The following is a 13,020-nucleotide window of genomic DNA, read 5'->3' on the forward strand; positions in this document are numbered from 1 at the left end:
TTGGGTCTGGAATCTTCTAAGAATGCTTTTGGCCTCAGGAACTTGGGTGTTGGACTGACCTGAGACCCTGGCTGTGGCCATGCCACACAGGGATGCAAAGGCTGATGGGGTGGGAATAAGCCCCAAGATTTCCAAAAAGTGGATTGAGTAGTTGGGTTGTACTGGATGCAAAGGATCAGGGAGAGGAAAGGTAAGCCTCGGAGCCCCAGAAAGAGGCTGTCAGGCCTAGAAAGAGGCTGGCAGGTTTTGCAGGACCAGGGAAGTAGAAGGAGGTGAGGGCGGGGCCAGGTCCAGAAGCAGTGCTCCTGGGCCCAAGGAAGGCACTAAGTTGGTCTGGGTGAAAAGGATCAGGAAGCAGTATTGGTTCCCCAGGTGTCTGGGGACCCAATAGGAATGGCGCAGGGCCCAAACTAGGAGTAGAAAACAGCGGGGGAGATGGAAGGGTGAATATGGCTGGGGGGGTCAAGGCGCGGAGGGCTGCGCTATGGACTTACCCCAAGAGGCCTGAGGATAGGAGTGTAAGCTAGGATAATTAGCCGGTGATGCAGGTCCAAGGGAGCAGAGAGAGGTGAGGGTGGGGCCAGGTCCCGAAGCGGTGCTCCTGGGCCCCAAGAAAGGCACTAAGTTGGTCTGGGTGAAAAGGATCAGGAAGCAGTATTGGTTCCCCGGGTGTCTGGGGCCCCAAGACTAGGAATGGCGCAGGGCCCAAACTAGGAGTAGAGAACAGCAGGGGAGATGGAAGGGTGAATGTGGCTGGGTGAGTCAAGGCGCAGAGGGCTGCGCTATAGACTTACCCCAAGAGGCCTGAGGATAGGCCCAGAATACACTTTTTAAAGCATGTGTTTGATAATTAAGCCAGACTATGATAGAAGAATCAAGTATCCTTTCCTGTTTCATCCAAGGGAAGACTATTAATGGTCAACATCTCTGTTATTGAGAGTGTTCATATTTTACTGTCGTTGTGTTTATAAACGTATATGTGGTTTCCTATGAATTGTTTCTGTTGTAGAATTAAGAAATGAGACCAATCAGATGAAATGTATTCCATCAGCTGTGATATATGATCCTCTTGTGAATCAATATGATTAAGCTTAAAAATAAATAAAGAGTCACAACCTCTCTTCAAATGACTGCCTTCTATATTCAGGAGATAAAAAAAGAAATCACTTGATGTGCCTAAAGGCAGTGCCTGTTTCTGCTTTTGTAATGTGTATCTGCTTGTTCTACAAGCCCTGTACCTCTTGCAGCTACTGGTGACCTTGAATCAGAATGCATCAGACACTATTTAGGCAGTCAACCACCTCTGAGGTAGTTCTGGTGATAGGTTTAATTTCTAGTGTTTAGTTCCGAGAAGAGAAGATACTGCTTATTTTACTATTGAAAAGACTTGTCATTGGGTCAATTTTGCAAGTTTGGAATTAATATTACTCTTTTCTAGTCTAAAAAGCTAAAACCTAAAGAATTCAACATGACACTGCTAATATAATGTCGCAAGCGTCAGTCATGAAGTCAAGTCTTTGGAATTCTTTTCCAAATCTCTCTCTCTCTCTCTCTCTCTCTATCTATCTATCTATCTATCTCTATCTCTTTCTCGATCTTTCTTTTTGGTCTTTTTGAAACACAGTCTCCCTGTAGCACCAACAGGCCTGGAACTCACTATGTAGACTAGGCTGGCCTTGATCTCACAAAGATTTGCCTGACTTTGCCTTCCAAGTGCTGGGATTAAAGGTGCACCACCACACCTGGTTTTCTCTTTTAAACATATTTTATTCATTACTTTTTAAAAATTTTATGTGTATCAGTGTATTGCCTATATGTATGTAAGTGTACCCATGTCATACAATGCCCATGGAGGTCAGAAGAAGAAGTCGGATCCCCTAGAACTTGAGTTATGGACAGTTGTTAACCGCCATGTGGGTACTGGGAATTGAACCCAGTTTCTCTGCAAGAGCAGTCAGTGCTCTTAACAGATGAGCCGTCTCTCCAGCCCCCTGGCTCATTTTCTTTTTATAATATCATAAAACAGCCTACAGAAGAGTCTTATCATAGGTAAGGTATATAATGTTAGGTGAACCACTTTATAGTTCCTAAATATGCCTTGAAATTATCTTGCAAAAATTGTGTAGAAGCAAAATAAAACTGAATTTATTTAAATGATGAATTGATAATTGTCACCAAAATACGTGTGTATAAGGACTACATCTCAAAAACTCCTGATCCCAGTAAAGATATACCAGGCACTACATAAATCTTGGACAACATTTCATGGCCTGTTATTCAAGTGTTCTTCAACCAGAAGACACTTAAGAGCCTCAAGAGGCATTTCCAAAGAGAGAGTAGTGGCCACACTTTTTTTTTAAGAGTTGCAGGTAATTAAAATACATGACCACCATTAAAAATGCTTTCTATTCCCTGGCAGACCATAATAAGATTCAGCTGTTGGTAACAGCCGACTGTGGGAAACACATCTAGGACTCTCTGGGAAAGAACATGTGGGAGGTTTTGGATTCATTCAAAAAATGCCTAAAGCTAAAGTTCCATTTTAAATGTTTACTTAGAAAGAAAGGCTATCTGATTAGGAAAGTTCAACTGAGGTCACTCAGACACTTAAAAGTACAAGTTCACAATATTATGGATAATATTTTTAACAGTGTCTTTTAATTGACTTTTTGTGCATTTCATACAATACACCCTTAGACCCCCTCCCCTGTCTGCACCTGCCCCACAGCCCTGCAACCAGATTTCACACCTTGAGTCATATACATTAAGGCCTATCAAGTCAGGTTTGAAGTAATATTTTATTGAATGGATTATTCTAAGTAAAACTGACTCTCCGACTTGAGAAAGTAGCACCACATTATGCACAATCCTGCTTGTGTTTAGGTTTTTAGATACTTTTTTGTGAAGTATATTGTTATATTTATCTCACTGGACTTTCGTGTATGTTTCTAATACCGTACTTCTAAAACATTATAAAAAATGAAGCTTTACTCTCAACCCTTCTAAGGGGTGTTATGTAATCTTTTGGAAAATGAAATTATTTCCTCTGACAAAAATCTAGTGCTCTCATACAATCTGTCCCTTTAGAAGGAGTTCTGTTTTTCATTTGATGGAGGGCCTGTAGTAATAATTTCATCTTCCATAGTAGGACAATCACCAGCAGAAATTCAGTTTATATAACAGGAAAATCTGTGTGCATTTTTAGTAGAAAGCAAGCACAAAGTAGTTACTGTCATGAATTGCTCTTTGATGTGTCAAAACTGGAGAAGTTACTGATCCAGGTAAAATATTTCTATTGATCTTTTCTTGCTTCTTTTTACAGAAGCATTTCTTCCTCATTATGTATAAAGTTTACTTCTTTATGTCTAGTCTGTTTATTTTATTACTTTTAATTTTTTAAATATTTTATTTATTATTTTTTTATTTTATGTGTACGAGTGTATTGCTTGCATTGCCCATGTTGTCCAATGCCCAAGGCTTCATAGCCACCATGTGGCTTCTTGGAATTGAACCCAGGTCCTCTTCAAGAGCAGTCAGTGCTCTTAACTGCTGAGCCATCTCTCCAGCCCCATTATTACTTTTAATTTTTAAATTAAATTTTATACTTAAGCTTACTCTCCAGGGTTTTTTGCTGTCTCTTCCTTTGAGGCCCAGGCCCTGTCCCATTCTCCAAGATTTGTGTCTTTCCCTCACTTTCCATCTTCCTTTGCACTGAGATTCCTCTGATTTCCCGAGCTTTGGTTCCCTTCTGCCTATCTGCTGTGCCCCCAGCCCCTCATTCCAGCTTCCCTTTCAGGAATCCAGGCCTGAGAATGAGTGCATCTCAGTTTTCAACTTCAGAAAAGCAAGAAATTAATTCCCAATGATGATTTCAGAATTGTGCTTTTCCCCTTTCTTACAAGGAAGAAGGGCAGTGTGCATAGGTATTTTGACGACGTGTCTTTGCAGTCTTGTTGACTGTACAATTGTGTCTGTGCATCTCAAAGATGGGCAAATGGGCACTTCCCCCAGCACATTATCATGTAGCCTAAGAAACTGGTAGAGGCTTTCAGGGTATGATGTCATGTCAACACTGAAAGCAGATAAAGGGTACAATAAGGACTTTTTTCTCTTAATAATTGATAGAGCATAATCGTTTACTGTGCTGCCTTCATTTCCGCTGCCACATATAAGGAAGGAGCCTCTGTGTGCCTCTGTGATGTTTGCATGTATAAATTCATCCCTAATTTTCCCAGGTCACTAGTGTTTGATCCAAAGGCTTGGTTTATTCTTCCTAGTTATTTCAGTTTCTGTGCATGAGAAAGCTACATAGCTCTCAGGCATTTGGGAGGACCTAGGATTCTCTGTGTTTGGTCTTCATAGCTTTCTAGCCTGTGTGATAGAATTGTGAGAGGAAGTCTTCATCTGTTATTCTACCATAGTTTAAGGAGGAGCTATGTTCCACAGTGGGACATTAAGTAGAGTGTTGCAAAGGTGGGCTCTTGTTTATAATACGCAAAAGTTGGAGCTCCTTGTAAAATTCAGTGATGCCTGATGCCTCAGAAGCCTCTCCACATAAGCTCCATATGTTCCAGATCCCATGTTAACATCTCCTGCCAGTTACTATTTCATTTCCATTAAGAGTTGTCTACAGGGATGAAGTAGTCTGCAGCCCTTTCTCTGTAAAGGATGTAAGTAGAAAAAAAATCACTGTTTCCAGTATAAGAGTCTCAGGTTTGTCTAAAACAGTAAAAAGAGTAACGATTCAAGGGTATATGAAGTCAATCAAATCAGTACTGTTTGATAATATGTTTAATGTTGTATTTTAAATTTTGAGCCATTTGGTACCTGTTATGAAAGCAGTATCATCAATTTTTTTGGTCTTTTTGAGACAGGGTCTCCCTGTAGTGCCAGCTGTCCTGGAACTCACTATGTAGACCAGGCTGGCCTTCAACTCACAGAGATCTGCCTGCCTCTGTCTCTGGAGTGCTGGGATTAAAGGCCACCATGCCCGGCTGTACATATATATTTTAACATATAATTATATGTAATGCTAATAAGAAGCAATGTGCGTTATTCCACAAAAACCAAATGATAATGCTAAGAACTAACTAAAATACTGTTCTAATTGGAAGAATAGTTAATACCTACAGATTTTATAAAAGTAGTTCAACTTACCGTGTTTGGGTTTGTGGATTTTTTTTTTCTTTTTGTTTCTTAACATCTTTGGAAAGATTTATAAAGTTGTTTCTGTTTTAGCACCTAAAGTGAGAATCCTATTTAGAATTTCATACAGGGAGTATTTAAGATGGCTCAGTTTTTATGTCTCTAATTCATATGCTTTTGTAGTAACTATTTTAGCCAAGAAGAGAGAAAATTTTAAAAAGAACATTACAACATCAATGCATTTTCCTTTTCATTTGATCTGGTGCCATTGTTGATTTATTTTCTTTCTTTTTTATTGTTGCTGAATAAAATGCCCTCTATTATTGTCTATTGTATGTTGTGACTAAAGCATAGTTTATATTCTGTAAAGACTTTAAGAACCATGTCTGGGTTTTCTTTAACCTTTAAATGCATTTTCATGTTTTTAGGGAGAATAGCAAACCAAACTCTTTTATAGGATAAATAATGAAATGACCAACTTAACATAATTGTTTTTCTAATCTGATAAGAAATCTGAAAATAAACGGTTTTTTTTTGGGGGGGTCATCTAATAGAATAATTTTTTTGTCAATGTTAAACTGGTTAAATTAGATGTAGCCAAAATAACCTGCAATTGTTTGGTTCTTTCTGTTAAGACTGGACTGACACATATCAATTGAACATGGGCCATTTGGGTCTCAGAATTCCATAAATGCTTGTTCAGCTTGGAGTTAATAATGTATATTTATGCCCAATAGTGCTGTGCTTGGTATGCTGAAACTATCAAATTGTGTTAAATACTAGAGTGTTTCTTTTCTAAAGTTTTAGTTTTTTAATTAAAATCTTAGACAGTTTTTAAATTTAAGATCTTTAAAATTATTTTTATTTATATGTATGTATGTGAGTATATGCCACATGTGTGCAGGTAACCACAGAGGCCAAAAAAGGGTGTCACATCCCATAGAGCTGAAGTCACAGGTGGTTGTGAGGTGCCTGACGTAGGTGCTCAGAACTGAGCTCAAGTCCTCTGGAAGAACAGCAAGTACCCTTAGATGCAGAACCATTTCTCCAGCGCCCTGATTTTCCTTACGTAGGATTTTCTGAAAACTGTTTCTTCAAGTGTCAGTGTAGTAGTTGTTCCATGCAGTTGAGATTATACTTCAACCATTGCAAGTGACCTAAATTAAATAGCGTTAGGACCAGACCTAGGAGGTTGGAGAACTTTGTGTGTTTCTTCATGCTCTTGTGCCAAATACGAACTTAGAAATACCATAGTTTTCCCACGACTGTTTTTGGGTGATGTTTTGTCTCCAGATCATGATCGTGTTGAACATGAGTAGAGTCATTCATTACACAGTGGAACTCTAGCACTGTGTAGTGCTAGAAAGGATATTCAGTTTATCTAATGAAAGCTTGTATCCCTTCATAACAAGAAACTGAGATTCCTAATTCAGTAATGACTCAAATCAACAAAGTGAGTTTCAATTCAGTAAGTTGCATTTACACAATTCTAAGTAAATAATGCTTTATGTTAGAAACGTGTCTTTTGGAAGATTTTATATAAATTCACTGCTCATTTTTAATTCTTGCGGCCTCTTGTGAAACACTGAATTTCATTTACATAGTTCTGTTTCTGCTTGGTCCAGTGGAATGGGAATGCCCTTATAATAAAGGGCTCTCTTGATCTTTGTTGTACTTTTGCACTTTTAGCTTTAATCACTGTATCTATTAATGAACAATTCTTCAAATAGTTGAGCAAATGAACTAATGTCCCACAGCAATAAAAGAAAAATTAATAACCTTTTAACTAATGTCAGGCATCCATTGAAATCGATTAATAATGATAAAATGTGTTCTGTTTTTCTCCCTCCAGTCTCCAAACGTCCACAACTACCCTGATATGGAAGCCGTTCCTCTGTTGCTAAATAATGTGAAGGGGGAGCCCCCAGAGGACTCGTTGCCTGTAGATCACTTCCAAACACAAACTGAGCCAGTGGATTTGTCAATCAACAAAGCCAGGACCTCTCCTACCGCCGTTTCATCCTCCCCAGTTTCCATGACAGCGTCTGCCTCCTCACCTTCTTCAACGTCAACCTCTTCATCGTCTTCTAGTCGTCCAGCCTCATCCCCAACTGTTATAACATCAGTATCTTCAGCGTCATCTTCATCAACAGTATTATCTCCAGGACCCCTTGTTGCCTCTGCATCTGGTGTGGGAGGCCAGCAGTTTTTGCACATTATTCATCCTGTCCCACCTTCAAGCCCCATGAATTTACAGTCTAACAAACTGAGTCATGTTCATCGAATCCCCGTGGTGGTACAGTCGGTGCCTGTTGTCTACACAGCTGTACGGTCACCTGGAAATGTGAACAACACTATTGTTGTGCCGCTTCTGGAGGATGGGAGAAGCCATGGCAAAGGTAAGAGACATGAAATCTTGATGTATTCTAGCACTCTCAGAACCACACAGGTTTTCATTAAGTGGAACCTGTAGTATATATAGATACTATGTTCAAAGAAGCTCTGTGCAGAACTGTAGATAGAATTTCATTAGCCACTAAATTGAACACCTTGAGAGGAGCCACATTTATGCAGAGATATTCCTTAGCATTACAAAATGCCACGAAGATGGATTGCTTGGGATCTAGTCATTCATTTCTGAGTGCCTTATTAAAATGACTCTAAAGTTAGGTGTTTGGATGGAAAAGTCTCATGCAACTTGGGTTCTTATCTTTTAAGTCAGTTACTATTGTTTTCAATAACAGGGTGAGTTATAACGGAACTGTTGCAAAATACAATATTATGTTCCCTCTAAGTTTTAGAAGGTAAGAAGATACTTTGCCACCTGGCCATGTGATAATGTCTAGTTATTTCACTGAAAGTGGTAAATACACAGCTGAACATGAAGTTGCCTCTACTTCCATGTTCCTGCTTTATACTGATTTTTACTAGAAGAAATTGTAATGGCATCGGAGTATGTATTCTTTCATGTAAATCTAAACAATGACACTTCTTTGCGCAAATATAAAATCCCATAGTCATTGACTATTTTAAAATCTACATATGTACATGTTTTGTCTTCAGAGCCTAGAAATGATGCTAGGATAAGACCCAAAATATATTACTTTTCACTTTGACACTATTACTACCGAGGATCATGATTAAAATATGAACAATGAGTGCATAAACCAGTGTCTTCTCATAAAACACTAGGAAACATGATGGTTTTGATTTTGGTACTTGGTAGGCTTCAATATCAAGAGATTTTATTTGATTGAAAACGTGCCCCAAAATTTACAACGGTAACTAGAGAACTGTGCATTCACTGTTGGCAAGTTATTGTTTTATCTATATTAAGTTTTGTCATAGCACTCAAATAATATTTGGCTTCCCAGTTTAACAAAGTTAAAAATCTCCTGATTCAGGAATTTAGTTGGCAAGTTTGAGAAGTTTTCACTGTCTATCTGACAATCCCGTGTTTTCTGCTGTTATGAAAGCAGAAGCTCTTCCTAACACCTATACTTAAAAAGCAGAGGGCAGAGAAGAATTAAGGTATGTTTTCATGGTTTGCTAGTACTTCTCAATGACAACAAATCTCCTTGAATAATTGTAACATAACTCGAGGCCAAAATAGATATTTATTTTTCCTTATTATTCAGAGATATAAGATTTTAAGAATAGTAAGTAGGGAAACATATCACTTTCTATATTACATAACCTTATATATGTGATTCTGTGTCCATAGCAGAGGCCAGTCTCTTTGTAATAGCACTTAGGAGAAACATCATTTTGGTTATGAGGTTGATTAATAAATATTTCAATGTTGATTATGATATTTGTATACAGTTTCAACTCACTAATGAATGAGCAAGGAGATGTCTTTTATTTGTCACAATCATTTTTGGAAGAGTATTTTTAATATTTTATTATTTTTATTTTATGTTTGTGAGTATATTGCCTGTATGTGTATAAGTGCACCCTTGTCATGCAGTACCCACAGAGGTCAGAAGACAGAGTCGGATCCCCTGGAACTGGAGTTACAGCCAGTTGTTAATTGAACCCGGATCTTCTGGAAGAGCAGCCAGTGCTCTTTACCCCTAAGCCATTGCTCCAGCCCTGGAAGTGGTTATTTTTATTTAGCTTATATAATACATAAAATATATGGCTAAATTTTAATTTTATAGAAAATGGATCATTGCAGAAGCCCTTTAAGACTCATGCTGTAATTTGTTCTCAACCTGAGTAGATTTGATAGTTTCATGTAGTATGTTTTATTTGGTAGTTTTTAATATCATGAATAAAAATTTATTTTTATTTTTTATTTTTTTAAAATCTTTTTATTTATTTTTATTATTTTTATGTGTATACTGCCTGCATGTAGGTAAGTTCACCTGTGTCGTGCAATGCCCGTGGAGGTCAGAAGAGGCTGTTGCATCCCCTGGAACTGGAGTTCGGACAGTTGTTAGCTGCCATGTGGGTGCTGGGATTCGAACCCGGGTCTTCTGCAAGAACAACCAGTGTTTTGCTCTAAAGTCCATTTGGACCCGAATTATGACCCTGCTATCTGCTATGTGACGACATGAGGCAAACCATTTAACTTCAATCATACTCATCCTACTCATTTCTACAGTAAATATGGTTAAGGTTTTTGTGATATATATGTATTTAAATTTTTTTATATTCCTTCAAGCTTTTATTGAAGTGCACTGATTTGAGGATAGATTTTAGATCTTCTTTTTAAAAATTATTTATTTAATAACCACATACTTAGATGAAGCATTTCATTACAACAGCATTGACATATTCAATAACAATTTCCTAAGCTAAGATGCATCTCTTTCAAAATCGGCTATAAATTTTAAGGTTTACAGTTGAATTATTACAGTTATACTGAGTTCAATATTGTATAACTGTGTCAATTTAACTTACTCCAGAGCAGGGTAAATCTCTTTCAAAAGTGGCTGTAAATTTTTTAGGTTCACAGTTGAATTAATATAGTTATATAATATTGAACTCAGTATAAACCCTGTAAGATATAAAATTGAATGTTTTTACCCTTTAAAGAAGATCTCCATTTCATTTTAAAATATGCTGTTTCCTACATTTTTAATGCTACTAATGCTTAGATGTTTGCACATGTGTCTTTAATCTCTATGTATCTGATGATTACTAGTCACAGTAGGTTACACTCGCATCTTTAGTACCTGAATATGGATATAAAGTCATCAGGTAGATTTCACTTGTAATGTTTATCACTCTACTATTTAACGTGAAGTAAATTTTTATGCTTCCTCCTCAAATATCTCTTTTTTTAAAATTTGTTGATTTTTGTGTGTGTATCATACAGAACATCCCATACAATCTTATTTATCTATATACCCACTTCCCAAATGGCACCCTCCCATAGCCTCCCCCCTCCCACATACTGGAGCCCATATACTCTGTCATTCCTGTTACCGTCCTCTGTATTGTCAACACCCCCAGCCATTCTCCAGTGCTTGTCTGTCTGCTGAATCTAGTCAGTCTATCCAGAGATCCTTGTTTTAGGAAGATCAGCTGTTCCTCATTTAGCAGCAATCAGTTGCCAACATTCCTTTAGATAAGATTGGGCTCTGCTGTTCATTTTCCCAGTTCTATGCTGGGTTACTATCTGGGAGTCTCTTGTGCCACCTTGGCCAATAACTCAAAGGAAGGTATCCCCTGTCTCGCATTGTTTCTTGTTATGTATAAATTTATTTAATCATAGGCCTACTAAAATATCCTGTGGTCGTTAAGGCCATAAGATTTGAGATCACAGATATTAGAGATGAAACCACAATTCTCTCACTTATAGCTAGGGAAAAATAACTCCTTAACCTACATTTTAATTAGTGATAAAATGAGGCTAATAATGTGATGCGTCCTAAGACTTCAGAGAAGATTAATTAACATAGTGCAAATGTCTAGCATTAATCAAGTATCAGTAAATGTTTGCAATTTTTATTATTATTACTTTTCTTCAAAATATCAGAAGCAATAATCAAAATGTCCTTCTCTTATAAAACAGAAAATTGATAGTAATGGTGTGGGGGGGCATGTGTTGAATTTAAAAAGTTAGTATGGAAACACTTCTCAAAGTTTTAAGCACAACAAATTTTTAGGGATGAGAAATTGTTGGGAAACACCCAATTTTTCTGTTTTTTATTACTTTATATTAAGTTTTTATAATCACTGTATTCTACAAGTATTGCTTTTTATTGTTGAACTGATTAATTAGATGATAGTAAAAGTGTCCAGTGAATATGGCTGGGCTGCCTCACAGGGTGAGGAAATGAAAGGGCATTTCAGTAATTCCTCAAATCTTTTTTTAGCACTTCCACAGCTGAGCACTGAGCCAGCAATGAAACAGCTGAATGATCAAGGGAGCCCCTATTTCCCTTCCCACTCAGGACTTGTATACTTGGCATGGATGACCAAAAGAGCTGGATTTCCAAAATGCTAACATGAAAGACACAAAATGTCACCCATAAATTAGGCAATTTGACTGGCTAATTCACACCGAGAAGATATATCTGGTCTGTGACAGGGAAGTATATATGTCATATGACATGAAGGAGCGTGAACGTACAGGTTCACATCTAAAGGAACATGGTGTGAATTGCAGCATCTATACACAGGCATCTACTGAGCATCTGTTCTTGTCAGGCATTATTGCCACTAAGGATGCAGTGTTAAACAAAGCAGGTCCTGTTCCTTTCTCACAGTACTTGCCGGTATATGCAACCTGAAGTCCACAGGCCACATACAACAGAGGTAGGTATAAATCTGGCCCAACACAAAATTGAAACCTTACATACAACACTGAGGATTTTCTGAAAGCCTCTTTTTGTAAATAGATTTCACATTCTTGAGCTTGATTTTCGTAGATGACAGCGTCATTTTGCAATGTCAGAAAGTTGGATTTTCCCCCAAGCCTGACAATATCAAATTAAGCAAATAAATCATAAAAACAAATACTTTTAATTTTGGATAGAGTTGGACTAATATTTACATAAAAACTGCCAGTGATTTGCCCAGTAAGAGGATAATTATAATTATAAATAAATAAATTCTATTTGAGAAAAAGGATTTTCATGTAGGATAGTTAAATATGAATAAAAGAAATGCTTTCACTGTGATTCTCCATGGAGTACAAAAGGGTTTGTGGAAGTGATGGGATGAAACTTCCAGAATGTTTGAGTAACAGAAAAATGACATGAAAATATTTTCTGATGATGGTGGAGCCTGGCTTCACCCAAGTAGAAAGGGCCTAGAGGGCAGAAAACTGTTAGCTAGCCTGGAGCACATAGGCATCTCGGTGGGACATGGAGTGCGATGTGAGATATAACAAAAGCTAGCATTATATTTTGAAATGTGCAGCAAATGAACATAATTCAGAGATGTGAGACAAGGATGTGAGGTCCCCCGAGGAATGCATTTTCAGCTTGCTACCAGAAGGACAAGTAGTATTTAGCTTCTAAAGCGAGGCTAAGGTGTGCACAGCTCCCTCACAGAGGAGTGTTTTGTTACTGTGGAAGCTGAGACCCTCCCGGGATCATCTGACCTCCAAATAATCACTCCAGGAATTTCAGTTCAGCCTGGAGAAGTTTGTGGTGTAGTTGTCATGAGAACGTCATTGTTTTTTTGTAGCTACCAATGGCTGAAAAATCATATAGCATCATAATAAGTCACAAAGTTGTTCTCGGTTCATTATTACCTTGATGGAAGAGTTATGAATGCTGAGAATTCTCCTTCCTTCTACTATGAAATGTGCATTCACTATATGCCAAACACAACGTCCAAAGAGCAAGAGGTCAAATTTTGAGTAGGGGAGAGAGAGAGACAGAGAGAGAGAGAGAGAGAGAGAGAGAGAGAGAG

The 13,020-nt window shown here is 37.8% G+C and overlaps 1 protein-coding gene across 4 annotated transcripts in view; it reads left to right on the forward strand.

The window, feature by feature from the left end:
• The window catches only part of Klf12 (Kruppel like factor 12), a 518,406-nt gene that overhangs the window by 316,213 nt on the left and 189,173 nt on the right, over window positions 1-13,020 (forward strand). For all 4 annotated transcript variants that reach the window (XM_008854538.2, XM_029556890.1, XM_008854539.1 and 1 more), the window contains one exon: window positions 6,998-7,544. In XM_008854538.2, coding sequence (XP_008852760.1) covers window positions 6,998-7,544 — 547 coding nt within the window. The remainder of the gene's footprint in view (window positions 1-6,997; window positions 7,545-13,020) is intronic.

Source organism: Nannospalax galili, unplaced genomic scaffold, assembly GCF_000622305.1.
Source record: "Nannospalax galili isolate Female #2095 unplaced genomic scaffold, S.galili_v1.0 scaffold246, whole genome shotgun sequence".
NCBI classification, from domain to species: Eukaryota; Metazoa; Chordata; class Mammalia; order Rodentia; family Spalacidae; genus Nannospalax; species Nannospalax galili.